General features: G+C 44.3%; 1 protein-coding gene across 1 annotated transcript in view; it reads left to right on the forward strand.

Annotated features, from left to right (window-relative positions):
- Nucleotides 1–25,453, forward strand: part of vps52 (VPS52 subunit of GARP complex) — a 31,170-nt gene extending 5,717 nt beyond the window's left edge. The window contains exons 5-20 of the mRNA XM_067973832.1: nt 867–934; nt 2,756–2,931; nt 4,296–4,446; nt 5,599–5,699; nt 5,993–6,125; nt 6,441–6,498; nt 8,302–8,435; nt 9,084–9,239; nt 11,437–11,555; nt 13,355–13,478; nt 14,304–14,399; nt 15,905–16,012; nt 17,357–17,422; nt 19,221–19,332; nt 20,161–20,279; nt 21,210–25,453. Of these exons, the coding sequence (XP_067829933.1) occupies nt 867–934; nt 2,756–2,931; nt 4,296–4,446; nt 5,599–5,699; nt 5,993–6,125; nt 6,441–6,498; nt 8,302–8,435; nt 9,084–9,239; nt 11,437–11,555; nt 13,355–13,478; nt 14,304–14,399; nt 15,905–16,012; nt 17,357–17,422; nt 19,221–19,332; nt 20,161–20,279; nt 21,210–21,356 (1,868 nt within the window). The 3' untranslated portion in view covers nt 21,357–25,453. The remainder of the gene's footprint in view (nt 1–866; nt 935–2,755; nt 2,932–4,295; nt 4,447–5,598; nt 5,700–5,992; nt 6,126–6,440; nt 6,499–8,301; nt 8,436–9,083; nt 9,240–11,436; nt 11,556–13,354; nt 13,479–14,303; nt 14,400–15,904; nt 16,013–17,356; nt 17,423–19,220; nt 19,333–20,160; nt 20,280–21,209) is intronic.
- The last annotated feature ends 226 nt before the right edge of the window (nt 25,454–25,679 follow it).

The raw sequence follows: 25,679 nt of genomic DNA on the forward strand, positions 1-25,679 counted from the left end.
GGAGAAATGGGTCTGGGAGGCAATGTGGAGCTGCCCAACCCAGGGAAACAGGCTACTTGCTGGATAAGGTGTATAATCTGCTCGCCCTGTGCGTACAAAAGGGGTGCCCCCATGGGAGGTTAGCGATAGAAGCACTCCTGATCGGTGAGGGGGTGAAGGTAAATAATTTTTTGTTGCACTGCCTTTACAGCAAGTAATTATTATGCAAATTTATAGGTGTGTGTTTTCACTGAGTTTCTGCGGAGATGCCAGGAAGCGTGGGTCAGAGAATTGGGTCTAGTGTGTCATAGTCCTATTTCCAGCCAGTGCTCCCTGTGCGTGTGACCCGTCGTGAAATTCCCCCTTCTATTTGTACGAATGTATTGATTTACCTCTCTGTCATATAAATATGTCCTGCATCAAACTTCAGGTGTCACACGTTTTCTGTATGCAAATTTTACATCAAATTTGCACTTGATGGTCTCAAATTTCATATTGATAAAACAGTAGGTCACAATTGAGGAGATTGGTGCTGTACAGGTGAAGCACAAGAAAAGCTGGATTTGCCTATTTGACCACTTCTCCCCGGGTAGTACTTGAGCAGCAGCCTTAGGGACACAGGCCAGATTGGCAACTAAGCATCGCAACTGAACTCCAGGAGTCAGACTTCCCAAAAGCAATGCCAAGAGACACCAGCTCATTTCCAATGAACAGCATGGAAGGAAATATGACTGAAACCTATTCCGTGGTGCTAGACAGAGATCATTATAAGAAACTGGTAGTGTATCCTTAACCTCGCACGGTTAACGATTCGTAGCTCCACAGCCGTCTCGAGGGAAGTTATGCTGTGACTTGTTGTCACTTTTTTCCTTAGTAGCCGTTGCCAGACATCAAAGAAAGTCAGAACATTGCCAGCCTTCACAATCAGATCACAGCCTGCGATACCATACTGGAGGTAAGAACGTGCTGAGTACAGATGCACTGCTTGCTTCGATTCCATGCGTAAGGGAGAAAGCAATGAGGTGTTTATGACCTGGAGCTCCTTTAGAAGACTGCAATAGTCTTTCTGAACCAAGGTGATAGAACAAGAGCCTATCTATCCTAATTTGCTAGCATAATACTGTGGAATTTAGAAATGAGTTAATACAGCTTTAAAAAAAGAACATTTTATTTTGCGTATGAGGCTTTATATTCCAAACCATCATTGGCTTAATCGTCTATGTTAATGGCTCTGGTTTCTATAATAACCAGAATTTCCAAGAGGATTGAAATTCTTCCAGTTGGAGATCTATAAACGAAAGGTTAAATTTTCCACTCCTGCGCTCCTAGCATGCATTGGGGGCACATATCTGGAAAATGCACCTCCGCCCCATAGCCCGTGAATTTATATTGATTAAATTGAATGGATGGAAGATCATATTTCCAGTGTGTCCCAGCAGCACTGTGGCAGAAATTGTACCCTGAAATTTTATGGTCTCTGTCACTAATGGATTTTTTCTTTCTTTCCACTGGATCTTGCTTAGTTTTGATTCTGGGAGACCATCTGTGAATTGGCTCCTTGCATTTGCACTACTACGTTTATATAGCGCCTTTAATCTAAGAAAACTTCGCGAGGTGCTTCCCAGGAGAGTAATCAGACAAAAAACTGACACCGATCCAAAGAAGGAGATACTAGGACGGGTGACTAGGAGCTTGGTTATAGAGGTAGATTTTAAGGAGGGCCTTGAAGGACGAGAAAGAGGCAGGGAGGTTTAGGGAGGGAATTCCATTTCAGAGTTTAGGGCCTAGACAGCTGAAGGCACTGCAGCCAACGGTGGGGTGAAGGGGATGAGGGATGCACAAGAGGCCAGAGTTGGAGGAACACAGAGATCTCAGGGGGTTGTAGGACTGGAGGAGGTTACAGAGATAAGGAGGGGTGAGGCCATGGAGGGATTTGAACACAAGGATAAGAATTTTAAATTTGAGGCATTTATTTTATCAACATATTAGTGACCGCACTTCAAAAATAATTCATTGGCCATGAAGAGCTTAGGGATATCGAGAGGACGGACAAGGTTGTATATAAAAGCGTGTTCTTCCTTTAAATCACTCACCCTCAGAAAACTGGGTCTACACATATTTAGCTGTGTAAATGCAAGATACTAGCTCACAGGCACTGTTCTCCCCGAATCCAAACTAAGCAAACTCCAGTATAAAAGCAGCTTCAGGACTTCCAATTGGCAGTAGTAGCATTATGTGGTTGTATTGCTGCTAGATGCCAACAATACAAGATATCAAACTGGCATAAAAAAGGTAGCAGATTGTAGAAACTTTAACCAAAGAATACGATGTTTTGAAAACTTCTCTTGGAGCTTGAATACAATTTAATTTGCTGTCTGTGTTGCTGGTAAATATATCTAACTGTTCTCTAATTCCAGCGTTCTGCACGGTTGCAGTTCAATTTTTCTTTGTTTGCTTTTTCCAAAGGATCTTTCTGTCTGACTTTTTTGCTGTTTCATTTCCACAGCTTGCAGATAATACTGTTCTTTAAAAAACAGATTTCACTAGTCTAATTCTTCTAGTAATTGTTCCCTGATACACGGGGCCTTTAGTTGCTGTGCTCACTTTTTATAGAGCTGCGCTCACTTCTGTTCCTAGATTGTGAGTGCTTTGTGTAGAATTTTGAAGTGTTTGTGTTCATTGTTTCTAGCAGTGGTTTACCTTTGGTTCCTGTTCATGCTCTTGCAGTATTATTTCCTCCCGTGTAATTCTGAAATGTGTCTCGATTTCCCCGTAGAGGATGGAACAGATGCTGAGCACGTTCCAGTGCGACCTCAGCAGCATCAGCTCTGAGATCCAAACCCTGCAGGAACAGTCCATTGCTATGAACATCAAGCTGAAGAACCGTCAGTCTGTGCGCAGTGAGCTGAGCCAGCTGGTAGATGAGCTTGTCGTGCCCAATTCCATGATCACGTGAGTCCCGCCTGGTGTTCCTTGGCCTCTGTACATCATTTCTTGTATTTCTCTTCCTTCTCCTTTCTTTGCCAGCCTTGGCTCATTGGTAGCACTCTCTCGCCTCCAAGTCAGAAGGTTGTGGGTTCAAGCCCCACTCGAGAGACCCCAACACATGATCCAGGCTGACGTTCCCAGTGCAGTATAGAGGGAGTGCTGCATTCTGGAAGGTACTGTCTTTTGGGGTGAGATGTTAAACTCAGGCCCTATCTGCCAGCAAGGTTTGGACAGCCTGAGTTGCAGACTACCTCACTAAGGCTCTATCCAATCTCATTTTGTGACTGTCTAGCAAGAGTAATGTCTCAGAATTGAACCATGATTCTGCCAGATTCCTTCCTCCTGAAGAGGGAATAATACGTTACCTTGTAGCATTCCATCTTGATGCCAACTGGAAACGCCCATTGGGAAAGTCCAATCGCCACAAGGACTGCAGTGGTTCAAGAAGAGGACCCATCATCACCATCTTTGGGCAACTCAGGATGGGCGATAAATGTGGCATAGCCAGTGTTGCCCACATCCTCAGAATTTCTTTTAAAACTGGCAAAAGTCAAAGTATGAAAGATCAAATAATAATTTCTGAGAGTTTAGCTTATGGTTTTCTGGGTAGGACTGAAAGGCAGAGTGGGGGGGATGGTGGGGAGATACTACTTCAGAACAATACTTGATTGTACTACTTCTGCAAGGCTTGGTTTTTAAACAAACAAATGTACAGCACCTACCCACTAACTTTGAGACGTAGGCCATGAATACTGGGCTTGTTTCCCAGTAGCTGTGACGGCGTAGAGCAGTGTTACTCGTTGGCTTGCTGACCTGAGTCACAATCTGAGCCAGTGTCTCACTTGAGGCCCAGTGTTGGGGATGCTGCAGCACGTTGGCCACGGAATGATGGGTCGTGGGCCTGCATCTACGGGTCCCAGACAGCCAGTAATGTCACTTGAGGGAGTCACTGAGTGGACATTCAGGCATTTCCCCCCACAGAAAGAGGACAAAAATAGAAACAAAAGTTCCGTTTAAAAAGTTCTTTTTTAATCCGTCCCCTTCAGACTCACCTCGCCTCCTAATAGGATTTCCTTGCCACTTCTTGCTAAAGAAACGAGAGAACAGTACTGAATCCCAATTTGGTCAATTTCCCACAGATGTGCAATTGAGGAATGGAGACCCAGAGGCACTTGGAGTTCCACGTGTGCCAATGGCCTTGGGTCATGTTGAGTACTGCTGGTTCGGTAATAGTGTTGATTTAACATTATTGAGAAACAGTTTAATTCCCACCAACCCCCACCTATTTCCTTCAGTTGCTCGCATTCTCGCACTCTGTTCTATTTCAGTATCATTCTGGATGCACCTGTAACCGAGCAGCAATTCCTGGAGCAGCTGCATGAACTCAATAACAAGATCAATTATGTGAAGGAGCAGTCCTTTAAGGAGACTTTGGCTTGTTCAGACGTGCAGGACATTCTCGATCGGCTCAAGATTAAGGTACAAGCACTGAGGATTGATCTGTAAACGCAAACTGTACTGATAAATATTTGGCGATTAGAGAAGCTGGAGTGTAAATTGCTTCTGAGACCATGTTTTCTGTGCCCCTGGATATATTAAATGTAGAAAAGTTAAAGAAGTCCTGAGTGTTTATTAGCAGGTTGTTTGTCTATCTAGTGTTGGGCAGATTCCTAACACCAGGGAGAAGCTGATGATAGTTTTTTTTTAAATTCTAGCATATTAGTCGATCTCAGTTTGGGGATTACAACTGTCTTCAAAGTCCCTGGACTAGAAAGAGGCAAAGTTCAGAGAGATTTACAAATATTCAGACCTATGCTTTAGGGGGAAATGTAGCCGTATGGTTAGAAAGTTGGTTGACAGACAGGAAACAAAGAGTTAGTATTAATGGGTGTTGCTTGGATTGGAGAAAGGTTGGAAGTGATGTACCCTAGAGATCAGTGCTGGGTCCATTTTTGTTCTCTGCCAGGGCAGCACATTATTGAAATTTGCCGATGACATGTGGGGGGTTTCGCAAACAGCAAAGGAGACTGTTAAAAGACTTCAAGAGGACATAGTAGATTAACAGAATATGACAAGGCAATGGCTAGGATACAGTTGGAGTGCTGTATGCTACTTCGGTTGTCCCATTATAGAAAAAACATTAAATCCATAGTGAATGTATATCAAGGGTGATTGATCATGGAACCATACCCAAGCAAGGGGCTGATGGCTTAGGGAGGGGAGAAAATCGCACTTCCTTGCGACCTGGTTCCCTTGATAGCTCAGGGTGTAAAGGTACTATGTGAGTTAGTACTCAGTGGAAAGCCCAAGGATCTGTGTAAATTAGCTGCTCTCCACCAGGACAGCAGATGTGGATGATAACATCTGGCCTCTATTCCTGGACTAGGGAGGGTAAAGGTCACAATACCAAACCCTAAGAACTCTCAATTCATACCTGGAGTGTCGTCTTACCTGATGTGTATGATCTGTTTCTCCCTCCTCCATTTCTTGTCAGTCAGCATATCACATGATCATGACTTTATCAAGACTATATGTAGATGAAGCAAGCAATTTAGGGCAGGACTGCGTGTGAGGCAAAAAGAAAAGGATTCCGCACTGAAAAGGGTTAATTATTTTGATGATTTTGTTCAGGCTGTTTCAAAGATCCGGGAATTTATTCTCCAGAAGATCTACTCTTTCCGCAAGCCAATGACAAACTACCAGGTTCCTCAGAATGCACTGCTGAAATACAGGTCCGAGATCTACGTACATCACTTTGTGTTCTGTATTCTCAGTGGGGGTAATTTTAATCTAACTCGCCGGGCGGGAAACGGAAGGTTTCGGGTCGGACGCTCGTTTTACACCCCGTCCGATTTTACTCGCATTGACTTCGAGGGAGAGTAAAATCGGGCATCCAACCTGAGACTGCCCCATTTCCCGCTCGGATGGTCAGGTTAGAAGCCCCCCTCCTCCCATGTGTCTAATTGCTGTGTGCCTGTTTATGTTCTGCAAATTGCAGTAATTGCCTTTTATGGTCACTATGTAGATTTTTCTATCAGTTTCTTCTGGCAAACGAGCGTCACGTAGCAAAGGAAATCCGAGATGAGTACGTTGACACAATGAGTAAAATCTACTTCTCCTACTTCAAGTCGTACACCAGCAGACTGATGAAAGTGCAGGTCAGTCACTTGCTGCATTATATCTGCTATCAGCACATCTCTCGACTTTTATTTTTAATTACTGATGTAGAACGGAAAATATTTTTGACTTTGCACTCCCGAGAATGCATTAAGAAACCCTGTTTCTAAACCGGGACCGGGCGGGGAGTGGGGAGAGGGTTTGGGCAGGGCCGCGTTTCTGGGTGAATGCGGTCTCTCTACTATTTGCATTCTCCATCAGGCCTGTAACTGAGAATGATGGTGTTGGATGGAAAGCTATTTGGGATAAATTTGTATGATCAAGTGCTACTAATCTTGCTCTATCTTACTCTGTAGTATGAAGAGGTGGCTGACAAAGACGATCTGATGGGGGTTGAGGACACAGCAAAGAAAGATATCCTTTGCTAAAGTTGACACTGTTTATTTTGTTGTAATTTTTGCCATTAATTTACTGGCCTTCAGCATTTAAAAACAAAAGTCTGTATACTTCACAGAACATATAAAGTATACACTACGACGGTATTAAACGTAGTATTTTGTTTAAAAAAAAAAGCAATCGGGCAGCTTAAGGATACTTACAGTGGCTAGACTTCAGGAAGTAATGAATAATAAAGAAAGAACTTGTATTTCTATAGCGCCTTTCACGACCTCAGGACGACCCAAAGTGCTTTAAAGCCAATGAAGTACTTTTTGAAGTGTAGTCAGTGTTGTAATGTAGAAAACGCAGCAGCCAATTTGCGTACAGCAAGGCCCCACAAATAGCTATGAGATAATGACCAGATAATCTATTTTAGTGAGGTTGGATGAAGGATAAATATTGGCCAGGAGAGGAATAATGACATTGAATAGCCAATTGGCCCATGTTCGTGCAAGTGAGAAAAGGGCCAACAGACTACGGTGGAAGAAGGCACAGAATGCATGGACTGCAACACAGTACATGTAAAGAGGGAGACTCAGCGCCTGCATTCCTTTTAAAACGCAAACAAGGAATTTATGCGTAACATTAACATCCTTACTCCACTCCCATCTATTTTTTTCTTGTGTTTTAAAAAGTTTTTGGTTGTGGGGTGAAGGAGCTAAAGTTGGTGTAAAGCACCTGGGTGAGTACAAATGCAGTTTAAAATTATGAGGTTTTCCAGAGAAACTCCAGTTATTAACTCTCTCTTGCTTTTTGCCCTTCTAGAACTCCCATATCAGCAGCATCCACTGCTTAACAACAGTATTCAACGAGCCCGCAAAAATCAACAGAAGTAAGGGTTTAGAAAAAAAAAATCTAAATCTGTAACTTAGTTTATTTTCTTCAGGAGCAGCTGATGATTAAGCTTTCTCCTTGAACAAAAATTGCTGTTCACGATACACCCACACAAATGACTTGTGAGCTTGGCTCTTTACTAGAAAGGAATCTCTTTACGTCACAAGGGGCTCACACTTGCTTCCCTTGTGTCTGGTGAGATTTGCCTGTCCTCGACAGGCAGCCTGAGGGACTGTGACCTGCAAGGGTTGAAAAGTCTACCCCGTGCGTTGTCTTTGTGGTCCAGATCATCGTGTTCTCCCAGTCGCAAGTAGAATGCAGAGAGTTTGAAAAGAAACACTAATGATTAAAAACCAAATCACAAGCACCTGAGCTGCCTCATTTTGATTGCTGCACAGATAATAGTGTCAGCTGTGGCTCAGTGGGTAGCACTCTCTCCTCTGTGTCAGAAGGTCATAGATTCAAGTCCCACTCCAGAGACTTGAGCACATAATCCAGGCTGATACTTCAGTGCAGTACTGAGGGAGTGCTGCACTGTCAGAGGTGCCGCCTTTCGGATGAGATGTTAAAACCGAGGCCCAATCTGCCCTCTCAGGTGGACGTAAAAGATCCCATTGCACTATTTCGAAGAAGAGCAGGGGAGTTCTCCCCGATGTCCTGGGACCAATATTTATCCCTCAACCAACATCACTATAACAGATTATCTGGTCATTATTTCATTGCTGTTTGTGGGATCTTGCTGTGTACAAATTGGCTGCCGCGTTTCCCCACATTACAACAGTGACTACACTTTTTAAAGAAAAAAGTACTTCATTGGTTGTAAAGCGCTTGGGATGTCCTGAGGTCGTGAAAGGCGCTATATAAATGCAAGTCTTTCTTTCTTTATAATTCGCAAGTGAACAGAGCGCAGCTGGTTCAAGTGTTTCTGCCCTTAACACATTCCACGCTTTTTCTCCAAACCATCGTTGAAGAACAGAAACACCATTTTTACGTTGGGGAACCGCGGTAATGTGATCTCATCAGCGGAACTGGAAGCACCAATCATCGTGCCTCATGCAGCACAGAAGAATGACACTCGGGTAAGCACAAGGTCTCTCGGATCATCACACATGGGAAGTGGGTAATTTGGGTTGAAAATACAAAAGCCTCCAGCTGATACCTGCAGAGAGAGAACATTTTGTAATCCATCCCCAAACACCTATTTTGCATTGCCTGATCTATGTGTACTTTGATTACATTTGGTAGGGGTTCAACCCCCACCTCCACTTGTTTTATTAAATGTAATTTTTTAATGGGGATTAGTGAGGGAATGCACATTGCAATGTGGCATAGAATTTTTTTTGAGAGGCTGACATGTCTTCTATAGACCTCGGCTGCCCCTGACTTCAGATCAGAGGAAGTGACGTGGACCTGCTCTGATTGAATCTTCCTGATGTCTGCTCCACCTGCTCTGTTTAAATGTGTTCTGGACTCATTGGGGAAGCCCTTCAATGGAAACGAAGACAGTACTTAGAAAGTTGAACAAGTGGAATTTTTTTTTTTAAACTGCCCGCCTGGTTCTGCGTTTAAACTGTCCAGGCGAAAACTGCCAAAACTAAATGAGTATGAAAATGCTTGCAGTTAAAAGTTTTTTTAAAACATTGTGCATTGGTATAATTTCATTTACTTATCATTGGTTTCTCTATGTTCTCTAAATAGTTCTCGTTGCTCTTCCCTTCATCCTCCAGTATCCTTTTGAGAGCCTCTTCCGCAGCCAGCACTATGCTCTTCTTGATAACAGCTGCCGCGAGTACCTCTTCCTCTGTGATTTCTTCATGGTGACTGGAAACCCCGCACAGGATCTCTTCAATGCGATCATGGGGAAAACCCTCACTATGTTCTTGGTAATTAAAGTTGATTGAACAGTTTGCTTGTCTGTGGTTAAGAAGGGGTCATTTTCCTTTTATCCTCCTAAATATCTTAGTGCTGTTTAGTGTACATTGTTAAAATCAGATAACCATGTGGTGAAGGATAGAATACTAGAGCCTTTAGTTGTTTCCAAGCTTTTATTCACTAGAGATTCTCCTTACACACACACACCACACCCTAGATAAGCTCTCCTATAAAGAGGACACAAGGGAGTCCTCAATTGATACCCAGCACCTGAATACAGTTAACACTCATTGACATCTATCATACAATTAACATTCACGAGTACAGTCATTGCATTTTACAGCAAAGGAGGGGGTCGTTCAGCCCATCGTGCCTGTGTTGCTCTCTGAAAGAGCTAACCAATTAGTTCCATTTCCCCATGCCTTTCCCCACACCCTTTCTAAAAAAAAAATTCAAATATTTTTTCAATAACCTATTATGGATTCTGCTTCCACCACTGTTTCTGGTCAGGTATTCATGTCCTAACAGCTATTTGCATTAAAAAACTTTTTCTGACACTTCCCTTCGTTCTTTTTGTGATGATCTTAAATTATGTCCCCCCCCCACCTCCCAGCCCAGTTACCGACTCACCAACCGGTAGAAATAGTTTTTCCCCATTTACCTTATCAAAACCTCATAATTTTGAACCATCAGATCTCCTCTAATGAAAAGAGCCTCAGTTTCTCTGGTGTCTCCTCCTAACTAAAGACTCTCATCACGATATAATATTAGTGAATCTTCTCTGCACCCTCTCCAAGGCCTGGACATCCTTCCTAAAATATGGTGTTCTAAGTCTGTGTTAAGGACATCAGGCTGGTATAAATTACTGTGTGATTGTGAAAGATGTAACAAATGATTGGCACCTGTAATGTAAGATGTGATCATATTTCACATAAATAAATGAACAGTATTTTCCTGTCCTGTTGCATTCCTTGGCCTGTCAACAGGAACACAGTTGGTCTCTTGAAGTTCACAGTAATATCTACAAAGACATTTTGTGCTTGTCCCAGTGAGCGATGTGAAAGCTGGCGATTGGAACACTTCCCAGTCCAGGTATCCAGTATCAGCATCAAGCATTCAGGTCAGGTGTAGCACCTGATGCAGCTTAAAAGCTCCCTCTACTCTGGCCCAAAGTACCTGAGGACCATCCTCAGAAAGACTCCCCCTGCAGTGTCGGCGTGCTATTTAAGACCCCACACCAATCGTCCTTGGGCCTGTTTGAGTGACTTTGTCAATTAATGCTGTATTAAGGGCAGTTTTGCACCGTAGGTCCTGTGTAGACAGAGGAGACTTTCAGCCCATTAGTCAGGGCTGCACCTGAACCCAGGTTTCACAGGTGAAAGCACAGTGCCTGTGCCACTTAATCCCCTGATAGGATATCGTAGGGGCATGGTAGCTTAGTGTTTATGGCAGTGGACTAGAAACCCAGAGGTTGTGAGTTCAAATCCCATCACAGCAAGGTGTGAAATTGAATTCAATGAATGTGCTCATTTATGGGCTGGCACCAAGAACAAATGACCATGAAAGCTGCTGGATTGTCCTAAAAATCCAACTGAAAGAAGAAAGACAGACTTGCATTTATATCGCGTCTTTCACCACCTCAAGACGTCCCAAAGCGTTTTTTGAAGTGTAGCCACTGTTGTAATGTAACTGGTTCGCTAAAGTCCTTCAGGGAAGGGAAATTGTCACCGCTACCCGTGACTCCAGTCCTACACCATGTGGTTGATCTTTAATGCCACCAGGGCAATAATTAATTCTTACCATTGTCGCCCACCTCCCAAGAACAGATTTCTTTCTAAAAGGATCATTTTTGCTGAGGAATGATAGCTCTTTTGTTTAAACCCAGAATAAAATTGCAAATCAAACCGAGATGGGGGAGAGGATTAGACCCTGAGATAAAGTTTCTGTGCACATGCCAGTGGCGAGCAACTTCATCCGCTGCATCGGAAAATGCCGCCTCGGATGCCGTTCCCTCTACACACTGGACAGAGAGCGCAATTTTACAATATACGCGGGCAACAGTTGAGATTCCTCAGCGCTTAGCAATCGGTAAATGACGACCCCACCCACCGCACCACCTCCATTTGCTATTACAACCAGTTGCAGAACGTACAAGCATATGATTTTTGTAACTGTTTATAACAAATTGCTGATGTTTTACCATTTCAGAAACACATGGACACTTACGTTGCTGATTGCTTTGACAGCATTGCAGTGTTCCTCTCCATTCACATCATTCTCCGCTTCAAGACCATCATGTCGAAGAGGAACGTCCCTGCCGTCGATAAGTAAGTAATTTGAAGGTTTCGGAAGCTATCTGACACAAAAGAAATGGCATTATCTAAACCTACAAGAATTGCATGTTGGTTAGAAACGGCCTTTTTACTTTTTTCCATGCTCATTAAACCTTTCCTCCTTGCCGCTTCTCTCCCATCATTAGCAACCTTCTCAAAACCCATTTTTTCGAGAAAGGTTTCAGTCATATCTCCTAATCCTTCCACTATTGCTCAGCATCCATGATGTGTCTTGGGACATTCACTATGTTACATGTCCATTATTGTTGCTCTGATACATTGCATATAACAGGATTCTATGACGTGCTCCAAATGAAAAATCTTTGATACAAGTTTCAGAATATAGAAAATACCAATTTTCAAATTTCAGAAGCTTGTATGTGTAGTATAGATTTTTTAAAAAGTCCACGCTGGAAATCTGAAATAATAACTGCTAGTGCTGAATATAGGAGTATGACGCATGGGAACACCATCACCTGCACGTTCCCCTCCAAGTCACACACCATCCCAGCTTGGAAATATATCGCCGTTCCTTCATCGTCGCTGGGTCAAAATCCTGGAACTCCCTACCTAACAGCACTGTGGGAGAACCTTCACCACACGGACTGCAGCGGTTCAAGAAGGCGGCTCACCACCACCACCACCTCCAGGGCAATTAGGGATGGACAATAAATACCAGCCTTGCCAGCGACGCCCACATCCCATGAATGAATAAAAAAATAGATAGCAAGTTATTAATGATTGGGGTGCAGGGACACTTTCTGTTTCTGTCATAAGTCTCCAATGGATTTGTAATGTGAGGTTTGTATGAAATGCAGCTATTTTCACACTCATCATGTGAACTAAGTATCTTCCTGAACTGCATGCCTGTGTTCCTATTAATATAGCCTCCTCGGTCTGAGGGAATCATTCTTTCAGTGTTTGTTTTAAGCTGCTTTTACAGTACAGCCCTAGTGAAAGAAAGAACTTGCATTTATACAGCACCTTTAATGACCTCAGGGCGTCCCAAAGCACTTTACAGCCAGTTAAGTACTTTTGAAGTGTAGTCACTGTTGTAATGTAAGTAAATGTGGTGTCGGTACAGAGCAGTTTCATTTTGCACCCACTCTATAGTTATAGTGTAAATGCAGCTAAATCTGGAGTTGGGGCTTAACCTGACACTGAAGCAAAGTTGAATTGCTTCTCCCTTGTAACTTACCCGATTGTCACTTGACCCTGTTTATAGTGTCCATTTCAGTGGCCCTCACTTGTAATTTATTCCATAAATTCATTACTCTCTAACACTCTGGGATTCCCTCCCTAAACCTCTCCACCTCCCTCTCCTTCTTTAAGACTCTCCTGAAAACTCACCTTTTTGATCAAGCTTTTAGTCACCCCAATAATATCTCCCTCTTCGGCTCGGTGTCCAGTCTGTGTCTGATTACGCTCCTGTGAAGTGCCTTGGGACGTTCTTCTTCATTAAAGGCGCTGTATAAATGGAAGTTGTTATTGTTGCTTAGATGAGAAAGTTCCCTTCTTATTCCTAGCCTTATCATTTTTAACTTGTGGCCTCTGTTATTTGAAACCATTGTCACCGTGAAGCATTTGTCTGGATCAACATTGTCAATTCCTTTCCTAATCTTGAAAATGTTGTTGTTGTTATTCTTGAGCAGCTGATGTGATATTTTAATTATTAATGCACCCTCTATAACAAGAGTATTCTAAAACAAGAGTCTTCTAAAACAAGAGTATTATAACCTTTCACCCTGACACAAGACACAGTTTTGGCAAATAATGGTGTGTGACCTTCTCAGGTACTGGGAGACCCTGCTGGAAATCCTCTGGCCGAGGTTCGAATATATCCTGGAGTTAAACATTCAGAGCATCCGCAACACAGACCCTCAGAAACTGGGTGCGCTCGACACCCGACCACACTACGTAAGGAACTCCGTCACTGTGGCTTTTATTAAAAACCTGCACCCTTCAAATTGTCAGTTGTATGAAAATTTTAAAATGAGCAAGGAGAACCCAGTTCTGAGGGACCGTCTAAATATCGTCCTTTCAGCTAGCTTTACTGCACAACTGGATACTTGTGTGGTTTAAAAAAACTTTGTGCTGTTCAAGGGCATTTTAGGGCCGATTTTTCCTCTGAGCACCCAGCAGGTGTGATGTAATTGAGGCGTGCTTCACCTTTGACAAGAGTAGTGTCCCAATGTTCCTGGCCTGGACCATTTGTATAACGTAGGGCCTTGGACTGAGATTGCGAGAGAGGGAGGTGAGGGGGTTAGAAACAGGAGTGAGTGTTCCCGCAGCTACGCCCCTGGCCACCGACATTGGGACCTTCTGGCTGTTATTAAAGAAGGCCAAGAGGCCCAAGGAACGTCTGAGTGTGGAAAGAGTGGGAATCCTTGAACAAAATTAAGAGTACCTTCAGCTTGGGGCTCCCCCCCCCCACCCCCACTCCTGCAGACCCTCCGGTCTGCGGGGTCTTGGCCCAAGCCCCAACTCCAGATTTCTTCAGGCCCCTCTCTGGTCAACGAGGAGGAAAGTGAGGCCAGAGAGTGGGAACACCACCCTCTCACTTCATTACCATGCTTATATATGGCCTGTGCCTGCTCCATGCCACTCAAAATGCTGCTTGTGATGGCATTCTGCAAATTCAAACAGAATGGAGTGTTTTTATACTCTGACTTGAAGCCAGTAAAATTCTCTCTTGGATATCGGCCCTTTTGAATGTAATAACTGTTCATTTCACTGGTGCAGGTCACAAGAAGATATGCTGAGTTTTCTTCAGCGATCGTCAGCATCAATGAAACTTATCCCAATGAGAAGACACACACCTTGCTTGGACAGCTCCAGGTCAGTTGTAGATCTGGGGAAGCTACTTCCTCCAAACAGTTCAGGAGAACGATTTCCTCCATTCACGGTTTATGGCAAGATTGTGAACGAGACAATATATATGTTTAAGATTTCGCTACAAGTGGGGAGCAAAAGAAACCCTTTCTAAATAAGTCCATGATTTCCCCATCATGCCTTAAGTTAGTGATTATATATCTAGCAAACTGATTAGACTTGCTGTTTTAACTATTCACTGGTAATCCTTCGCCATTTAGTTCCACTCCCCATACCATGGATAAGATGAGTGTCCGCTACTTCAGAGATGTTTAGCCAAAATCACTTGTTTTGGGGAAGTAAAGTCTGGAGGGAGTATTTTTGTTCCGAGCACTCTGTCTCCCCCTTCTCTCTGTCCGTGCATGAAGATCACCAGTACTGAAATACCCTCCAATTTCATCCCTAACTAAAACCTCCAGTGCAGGTCTCCTTCCCTCCACAGCCACTCCGATGCCATGGGTTATGGGTGAGGGTCACGTCCTAAAATGTCTCCACTAATTTTCTGGGAAGTGAGAACTTTGGTTGAGTCTGGGAGGTGATGTCGTATCGCCCGACCCAGGGAAATGCGCCATGGTTGAATTGTGCGTCCTGCTAGTTATTTACGGTCCCCGTCCCTTTGGCAGACGCAGCCTGAGTTTTTGGGACCTGTGCCTCTTTATAGAAAAATAGGTCAAATAGCCCCTGACCCTGACCTGGGAGAAGAGGGATAGCACCTGGAAGATGATGATTCCTCAGAGTGAGAAGACAGCAGAGTGAGCCCCACACTGTTTGGCTCTTAGTAAAACTTTGCTTAACAACAGAAGTAGCCTCCTTCATATTAAATGTTCCAAAGTACCTTGAGCAGACTGGTAACAATGTAATTTCTTCCTCAACTTGTGTTAAAATGTGCAGCTTCTCCCTTCTGTGTGAGTGAGAAGATTAGCCTTTCCTCTGTTACTGGAGGTATTGGTCCCCATTTGAACTGGAAAATTTGAGTCATTGCCACAGGAGGGATGAATTGGATTGGGGTCTACAATAATTGGTATTTTGCACCCTTCAGAGTAGACAAGTTAAAGGGTTTCTTTTCCCAAAGCCTTTGGAACAAATCCTTGGGTTTTATACCAGGTTCAAACGTGGATTGGGAGAATGATACTGGGACATGGCCCAATACCCCTAAATTAAGGATTGCAAGATGGAGACTGGCTGCAACAAAGCTGTAACTTTAGTCTACCGTAAAGCCAAACACCAAGTTTACTGAGCAGACTCCATCGAACAGCAGCTCAGCAGCATTAGCCTGACCCGTGTCACACGGAGCACAACTGAATGCAGAAGCTGAGTTGCTCACCGTTGCTGATCTTGGGACAGTGACCCCCATGGGTTGCGTTTGATTTGTGTTGAATTTTTGCTGGCCCACATCCTTCATTTGCTGAGCTGTGCAGCTGTGCCCTTCCACCTCGACTGAAGTGTGGTGACGGGGAATGTTCCTTGCTCAGGTGGAGGTGGAGAATTTCGTGCTGCGAATGGCGGCGGAGTTTGCGTCCCGGCGAGAGCAGCTCATATTCCTAATCAACAACTACGACATGATGTTGGGCGTTTTAATGGTGAGTCTCTTTTTTTTTTTTCCTTTTGGTCAGCACACTGACTTGTTGCTGGTGGTTCACTTCATCGCTTACAACAGAGCGTTGTTGAACAGCCCGCTTGGGAGACACAAGTACAGAAGCAAACATCTCAACGGATGTTTGCACTCGAGCTTTGCGAATTTGGGGAACTGAGGGGGGACATCGGTTGGGTTTCGGCAATCACAGGCAGAGCTGAGGGAAGAAAGGAAGATGGGGGTGGAGTTTGTGGCATCAGTGCTCAAGCACATCCCGTAACTGGTTGAGCCAGTAGTAAATTGGACCCCATCCAAATGTTCATAGAGTGGCGACCTTCCACTCCTCCTAATTGAGGCGTATATTGTGAATGAATGCCAGAGCTAACTCTTGGGGAAAGAGTTTTTTTTTTAAATGCCCAGCTGTAACCTGACCTGTCTGTTTGGGACAAGCTTTGTATTGATTTCAAAGTGGATGCCTCTGTTGTGGGAAAATCACCACTCTGAGTCAGACTTAAAGATTCAACATGCAGTTTATTGGACAAAGATCTGGGAGAACAGCTGGACACTCCACAGTGTACGCAGTCACCTTCTCAATTTTCAAACGGTCGTTGAGTCTTTTATATGTTACAAGTACAGACATTCAGCAGTTTATTACATTATTAGCCTTGGTTAGTTACACATTAGCCAATTAGACCCCGACAGCAACAATTGACCTCCAATCACATTAAAACAACTGTTATCAACTTAAGACTCTGGTCTTTGTCTATTCAGTCTGGTTCTGTAGTTTTTATCAGTTCGTTGTGCTCAGTCAGCATTTTTTAATGTCCTTTCACAGAGTCCATTTTGTTTAGCAGAGTCCATTTTGTTTAGCAGTACATTAATTTGTTAATCATCGTTTGTTATGTTTAAGCTTTAATTATGGTTAGTCTGGTTCGCACAAGGCACATTTCAGTGTGGTCTCGGGGCAGTGACCGCAGCCACGCTCACACTAGTTGCCAAAAGGTCATTTTTACCTTTAACCCAACAACTTAAATTTTACTTTAAACCAGCAGCTTAGATTTTACTTTAACACCTCCACTGAGAGGAGCACCGTGAATGCTGCTGACGTGAATGTGAGCGCCCACTTCAACAACAGCCTGAACGTAGTTGGTGTTGGAGAAGTGCTTTGGGGATGAGCTCTAGTAATGGAGGTACTGATGCTGGAGTCAGGTGGGTGTACAGTGACCCGGGGGCTGCAGATAGTCCGTTCCTCTCCATTACAGAAGACAATCGAGGTCCCACTCTGCTTGAAGCTGTGCTTGTGTTTTGTAGTACAGCAATTTTTCTCATCTCGGAACTAATGTCTCTTCAGGAGAGAGCGACTGATGACAGCAAGGAAGTGGAAAGTTTCCAACAACTTCTTGGTGCCAGAACTCAGGTCAGTGTTTGTTCTTGTTCCTGTCTCATAACCTCTGCCCGCGTGCCGTAGAGCGGAACAGGGTAGGGCTTTGAAGAGCAAATGTAGCAGAGAAAATATCGGACACGCACTTTGATATCAGGAGATGTACGATAACAGTAACTGTTGTTTATTTCCTTGTTAAGAACATAAGAAATAGGAGCAGGAATAGGCCATTCGGCCCCTCGAGCCTGCTCCGCCATCCAATCAGATCATGGCTGATCTTCGACCTCAACTCCACTTTCCCGCCCGATCCCCATATCCCTTGATTCCCATAGAGTCCAAAAATCTATCGATCTCAGCCTTGAATATATTCGACGACTGAGCATCCACAGCCCTCTGGGGTACAGAATTCCAAATATTCACAACCCTTTGAGTGAAGAAATTCCTCCTCATCTCAGTCTTAAATGGCTAGCCTCTTATCCTGAGACTATGCCTCTTAGTTCTAGAACCTCTCAGCATCTACCCTGTCAAGCCCGCTCAGAATCTTGTATGTTTCAATGAGATCACCTCTCGTTCTTCTAAATTCCAGAGTGTATAGGCCCATTCTACTCAATCTTTCCTCAATGTAATATCTTTTGATAATTTAAAATGTGCATGGGGCTCTCCTCCGGTGGCTCAGTTGGTAAGTCCGCTGTTCAGTCTGGAACTCCGCCATACAGATTGCGATTGTCCCTGGTCTCTGCTCGGTGAGCTGATCTCCAGTTAGGTGGCAAACGGTGCCTCACAATCGCCCTTGGCTCTCTGGGCTTAAGAGGGGAGTGGGAATAACCTGTCACCGTCTAGGCCATTTGGGAGAGATACCGGAGGACAGGCAGCGTACGTGGAACTATACCCCAACATGGATCCGTGGCCTTAGCAAAACAGGAGGGACAATTGGTGGCGAGCGAGGAAAACAGTATATGTGATATTAAGGAGTTCACACCATTTTTGAGATTCTGGGGTAAAAGGAGAAAGACTTTTCATGACCTCAGGACGTCCCAAAGTGCTTTACAGCCAATGAAATATTTTTGAAGTGTAGTCACTGTTGTAATGTAGGAAACACTGTTGTAATGTAGGAAACACTGTTGTAATGTAGGAAACACGGCAGCCAATTTGTGCACAGCAAGCTCGTGCAAACAACAATGTGATAATGATCAGATAACCTGTTTTTTTTAGTGATGTTGATTGAGGGATAAATATTGGCCAGGACACCAGGGAGAACTCCCCCTGCTCTTCTTCGAAATAGCGCTCCCTCAGTACTGCACTGAAATGTCAGCGGGGATTATGAGCTCAAGTCTCTGGAGTGGTACTTGAACCCATGACCTTCTGACTCAGAAGCGAGAGTGTTACCCACTGAGCCACGGCAGACCTGGCTGAGTAGGAGACTGAGAGATGATTGTTGAATCCAGTGCAGTGAGGTTACAGAGACAAGGCAACACGTAGAGCTGAATGTTTGCATTTTAAAAGGTACAAGAGGAGTGCTGAGCAAAACATTTTGCAATGGCAAGGGATCAACTATCAGATGATTTACAGTAGCTCAGTCTGAAAGGTAGGCAGGGAAGTCTCATTCTCTACCAGCTAACCAAACACTGAAGCAGCTAATCACCGGTATGGCTGGCAGACTGAAGTTGTAGAACACTGATATATCTGTGACTGTGTTCATGTTCCCGTACAGTTTCAGTACGTAGATTAACTTAATTGTCGGGTTTTGGGGAGAATCCACAATCTGCTAGCTCTTTTTAAGACTCGGCTAAGCTGGGGTTTTAATTTTCTTTGATCTCCCTCCCTTCCTCTCCAGGAGTTTATTGAAGAAATCTTGTCGCCGCCATTTGGTGGGATGATCGCCTTTGTGAAGGAAGCGGAGGTCCTGATGGAAAAGGGTCAAATCGAGAAACTAAAAACAGAAGAAGGTAAGATTATCGTTGCTGCTACTCCAAGCTAACTGACGATATGTTCGTTCCGATGTATTATTTTTCAGATTACGCCTAATAATTGGGGAAGTCAGTAGAGGTTCTGTTCTTGATAACCGAAGCTCTTGGGTTGTTTCTAACCCAGCATTGAGTGACGAATGTCACATGCATCTGAATGTTTAAACTTGTAAGTTACCAGTTTTTGGTCGCCCTATTATAGAAGGGATATTGCGACACAGAGAGCGAACAGCTTGGATTCACCAAGATGATGCCAGAGATGGGAAAGTAGTTACGAGGAGAGATTTGAAACACTGGGACTATTTCCACTGGAGCAGAGGAGGCTAAGAAGAGTTTTAATAGAGGCTTATAAAATTATGATGGGCGTTGACAAGCTGAATGAGGAAAGGCTATATCTTCTGGTTGGGGAGTTAGTGATAACAGGATATCCATTTTAAATTGGCACTGAGAGCCAGGAGAATTATCTTTACCCCGGGGGTTGTTGGAGTGTGGAATGCTTTGCTATAGGGCATGGCTGAGACAGGGCCCGTTGCATCTTTTAATGGAAAATTGGAGAAATATTAGAAGCAGAGGAACGTACAGGGCTATGGGGAGAGACTGGGGCAGTAGGAGTAGTTTTGGAATGGTCTAGCAGAGACACAATGGGCCAAATGGCCGCCTCCTGTGCTGTAAGCTTCTGTGGTTCACAGGTCTGTGTGTGTTTGCCACTAATTCATACTGTAGTAATGTTGTCTCATTTATTTTTTCCCCCTTCTCTCCCGCCACCCTCCCTCCCCCACCACCCCGATCCCATTCCCCCAACGACCTCAGGCCGAGTGGTACAGCTAGTACGTGGGTTTGCTGCCACCTGGAAACAGTCAGTTGAAAATCTCAGCCAGGATGTCATGAGGTCCTTTACCAACTTCAAGAATGGGACAGGAATCATACAGGTGCAGTCAGAAACTTACTGTGTGCTTTGTAGCCCGAGTTTATAGACCAGATTTGACGCTGTGATTTCTTTAACTCCTCTTTCCCCATTCCTGGAAACCTGTGCTAGCAGAGCATAGATTGTGCCACTGCCTGGCCATCCCATTCATCTCCCTGCCAGTATCCGAATATTGAGGACTGTCACGTTCATGGGAATCTGATGGGTGTTGTGTGTTTATCAGACACCGATTACTATCAGAAGGCGTGTGTAAGGATTCATTTGTACACCCGGCTTGTTTGATGTTTTGCCAAACCACAGATCGGTGTGCCCCTCAGTCCAGTTGTGAAGTTGGCTAGCGGCGCGCCGGTCCTGCCCCGCGGCGCGCCGGTCCTGCCCCATACCGAGTCTGCGCAAGACACAACTAACTAAATTGACACGTGAGTGGGAATGGCTGTTCTGAGTGCAAGGGGTGCATATTTAAACTACCTTTTCAGTACAGTAATTGTTACCGTTTCCGTGTATTTGCCCGTTATGGTGAGTGGACTTTGGGAGAGGGTTGATGTTTCAAAGGCAGGAGAAGAATAGATGATTTACTATGACCTTGTGGAGAATTTGTGTGTTTGAATCTTATCCAAATAGTATAATTAGGTGACATCCTTTGAATCCCAGCCCCCCGCCCCGTGTTCTGGTGTATTCACTGCCAAGGACAGTTCCTTAAAGTATCGTTGCATGTGCTGCACACCAGCTACGACATGTTGGTGTAACAACCTCTTGTAGGCACAGGGCTGGACCACAGCTGTTTATGATGTCAGTACTCATAGATGGTACCAGCATGTGACCAGTGCATTTTGCGACAGCTCTTCAGATCATTCATGCCATAGAGTACATTGTAAAATACAAAGTCAATGCCAGGTCAGCCAGAAGGTAACTTGTTTTAACTTGAAACTTTCAGGGAGCACTGACCCAGCTGATCCAATACTATCATCGATTCCACAAGGTCCTCTCTCAGCCTCCTTTCAAGAACCTTCCCGTGCGGTCAGACCTCATCAACATCCACCATCTCATGGTCGAAGTGAAGAAACACAAACCCAACTTCTAACTGTCTGTAAAAGTGTCACTTTCTCTCTCTCTTTCTCTCTCTCTCTCGGTCTCCCCGTGTTGTTTGTACCACACGAGAGCGGCGGTGTAAGGGTTAAATGCATTTGGCCCGGTAGGCAAAATGTATTGGTGATGGGTGTTTTATTTTGTGCCACTAATGAACTGGGGGCAAACAAGTTGGCTGCCTGATCAAATCCTCAGCTGCAGCATTTCAACTTCAGTAATTGTATTTAGAATGCTTTATCTCACTGAACCTCTGATCTCTGGCAGTTAATGAGACCCGAATCAAGATCTACGTGCAGGGTGGGTGTGTAAATAATATGTAAAAGGAGTGGGCCAAATTCAGGATCAGGGTGGAACATACAGGATTGGATCTGAACACATGGGAGGTGATGCAGACCAGTACTGTGGAAAGGAGGGGAAAAAAACTCCTTGAATTCTTCCAGTGAATGTGGCAAAGAATTAAAACAATGGAGCCAAACCTTTTATTTCACTGGTGGTGCTTCATTGACTGTAAAGCACTTTGCGACAGCGTGAGGTGGTGAAAAGGCGCTATATGAATGCAAGTCTTTCTTTCTTTATGCCATCTTGCTTCTAACACCTCGGGTTGGATATTACCCACCTCCACTCATTATCATGACTAAATGCAGTAAGTTTGAAACTTTTGTGGAGGTGGCTGTTATGGAGACTGCAGAGTATTTACAGCAACTGTTATCCAAGTGAGGTATCTCCAATTGTTGCTGCTATTGACTCCACCTCTGGTGTTAGCCAGGACACTAGCAGAAACTGCGCCAAGAGCAAGGAGTTTCTGCTGGCTAATATTCTCCCTTTGACAGTACCACTGAACAGATGAACTGCTTGTTTACTTCACCGCTTTTTGCTGCAGTACTGGTACAGAATGGCTCCCTGCAAAGCAGCACGCTCTTGAATTGTTCATGTTTTGAAATGTTTCATTGGCACTTTATAAAGGCAAATATTTCCTTTTTCCCCTTTTTGCAGTGAGGGTTAGTGCACCAAGCCTTGTAGTTTGATATTCTGGTACAGAAGTGGTGTATCAGTATCTATACAATAGTCACTGCATTTTACCTTGTGAAAGTTTGCTTGTTTCAGAATAAACCGCAGGTAGTTTCTTACACGATAGTGACGTGCACTTTACAGCAGCCTTGGGGAGTGTGATTGATATCTGTGCACAGTTGTCTTCTAACCTGCCCCCTCCTCTCTGTTTTAACTTCTGCAAGAGTAATCAGAGAAACTGGAGTTATACTAGCACTCTCGTATTGATGCATGTCCGAAACTGATTATGGACATCAACGCGATGCAATCTGAGACATAGAAGGAGGGGGAATCTTGCAGACATGGAGATTTTCATCTTTCCTGGATTTCCCTTCCGTTGAAATTAACAGAAGGAAAGTCCGGTGGGTTCTTTTACCAGCTCGTGAACCTCACTGCCAACTTTCCCCATCTGCTCCACCTAGGCACTGAAGACGGAAATGTACCCCAGAGTGAGCAGGGAGTGAGGACAGGTTCGCTTTGGGGGAAGCTAAGACAAGACGAGTTTAGGAGTGTCAGCTTGGCTTAGTTGGTAGCATTCTTTCCTCCGAGTCAGAAAGTTGTGAATTTGAGTATATAGTCTGGACTAACACTGCAGGGCAGTTCTGAGGTCAAGAGTTTCTATACTGTTGGAGGTGCTGCCAATGGATCAGACATTAAACTGAGGACCTGTCTGCCTGTTCAGGTGGATGTAAAAGATCCCATAGTACGATTCAAAGAAGAGCAGGAGAATTCTCCCGATGCCCTGACCAACATTTATCCCCCAACCAATGCCACCAACAAACAGATCAACTGGTCATTTATCTCACTGCTGTTTCGAGGACGCTCCTGGGTGCTAAATGGTTGCTGTGATTGCTTATATAACAATGGCTACATGTCAAAAGTAATTAATTGGCTGTGAAGTGCTTTTGGATGCCCCGAGGTTGTGAAAGGTGCTACATAAATGCATGCAAGGAGTTGTGGGAAGTGCTGCAAAGGTAGACCTGGAGCTGGAAGTTGATCTTGTGTTAGTTTTGTTATTGCTGAGGAGGCAACATGTGGCTGAGGAAATGGCAGAACGTCATCATTGACCATTGTTATACTAATCATTAAAGTAGATACTTACAATTTGGTTCAGAACTCTTGATGAAGACACTCCACACCATAGTCCTTTTTAATAGGCTTCATTGATAAGTTAAAGACTCAACAGTAAAACCGACTGTAAAGCGCAGAATACAAGCTATTTTCAATAGACCAAAATGAATAGATCATACATTACTGATCTGGGAGACCTGCTAACCTGGACCAATTATTTCTTGCATGTATGCTCCTGGGAGTGTACTGGTTGAAGCTGTCAAAATCACCCTTTTTAAACCTGAGGATCCTAGGTGGACATGATCACCAGCACATCTACAAATTACATGATTGTAGCAAAAAGTTTTTTAGAAGTCCATATAAGGCAAAACCAATGAGCAAAGGAATATCTATCTACAAACCAGTTAATGTGATGAATAGCATTCCTCATACATTACTTTATCACAAAGTACATTCTTTCTGCAGGTTGTGGGTTCAAGTCCCACTCCAGAGACTTGAGCACATAATCTCGGCTGACATTCCAGTGCATTACTGAAGGAGCGCTCCACAGTCGGACGAGCCGTCTTTCGGATGAGTCGTTAAACTTGAGGCCCTGTGTGCTCTCAGGTGGACATAAAAGATCCGATTGGAACAAGAGCAGAGGAGTTCACCAGGTGTCCTGGCCAATATTTATCCCTCAACCAACATCACTTAAAAAAAGATGACCTGGTCATTATCTCATTGCTGTTTGTGGGATCTTGCTGTGCGCAAGTTGGCTGCTGCAGTTCCGACATTACAACAGTGACCGTACTTCATTGGCTGTAAGCTGCAAAGCACTTTGGGACATCCGGAGGTAGTGAAAGGAGTTATATAAATGCAATTTTTTTTTACTTGTCTGTGATGGTGGGCAGGGAGATGCGGATGGTGAGGTGGCCATGGTGAAGCCAGTGAGACGCCAAGATTTGGGAGCCATCGGCTTGTGGGAAAATTGATGTAAAGAGGAGGAGGGGGATGGGGTGGGGGATGTGGACGGAGTAAAAAAAGCGTGATGTGCTCGAATGAGGAAAAGGTGTCCAAACAGCAGAGATTTTGCAATGAGAGCCGTGGCTTGCCATGACAGTTCAAGCAGGGCATCTGATGGAACTCACCTGGGATGGGGAAAGTTTCAATGGATCAGATTTCCAAACAAATCACTGTTGGGCACCAATTTACAGCGGTGCTGAGTTTGTCCTCCAGTTGCTCACAGGGGGACTGAAATAAAGATAAAGTTTCTCATCCAAAGTGTGGAGATGGAACATGTTATCCGCATCGTAAAATGACACCTGTCCGGCCTCGTATTCCAGGGCTCCACTCTCGGGGTCGGGGTGAAGTGAAAACCTTATATTCGGTTCTCTTACACAGCCACGTGGTCCAGTATTCAGCCTCCGATTTACATGTGATGTCTCCTTTCCTTTTACAGTATTCTCTGGCCACTCAAGTCTTGTTCCCCACCTCCAGTTCCCTGATGTGAATCCCTCCGATCCCAGGAATCAAACCTCTCCGGGGTGGCGGGGAGCGGCTGCCGCTTGTCTCCCGGTCTCACACCGGTCCCGTTCTCAGACAAGATTCGCCCAGGACGGGCTGTGTTTGGATCCAGATTCGGAGAGGCTGGAGCTGGGGAGGAAATAATAAATAATAATACGATTGGTTTCGTTTCCTGCTCGAGTAGGGAGGGGTAATGCCGAGCAGGATCAGTCTTACACAGCCTTGATTGATCTTCAGTCTTGCTGAGTTGTTACCTGATTCTAACTGCAGTTCCTTGGTCTCACACATTCTCAATTCCAGGACCCAGAGAAGCCAACACAGCATGTGTGCCTCAATCTGGTAGGCCCGGAACGCCAGTTCCATGCCCCTGGGGCAAGTTGAAAATCCAGCCCATGTTTGGAACAATTATTGGAAGTAATCTTTAAAATTGGATTATCTGCCACCCAATTAATTAAAGAAAATTCACATATTTATGTTTGAACTCACTGAATATCTTTATTTCAGGAGCTATCCCAGGCGACTGCTTGTAGTTCACCAGTGTCTCACCATCTTGTGAATCCTGCCCCCTCCCTCTTGCTTATTATTATTTCATAATTAGAATTTATCCATCTTCGACCTGCCAGTGTAAAATGGGCGATGCTGGGTCATGTGTTGCCACCCGTTGTACATCTCTCCTAATTCCAATTCTCCTTTCTGT

The sequence above is a fragment of the Heptranchias perlo genome, chromosome 39 (assembly GCF_035084215.1).
Source record: "Heptranchias perlo isolate sHepPer1 chromosome 39, sHepPer1.hap1, whole genome shotgun sequence".
NCBI lineage: Eukaryota > Metazoa > Chordata > Chondrichthyes > Hexanchiformes > Hexanchidae > Heptranchias > Heptranchias perlo.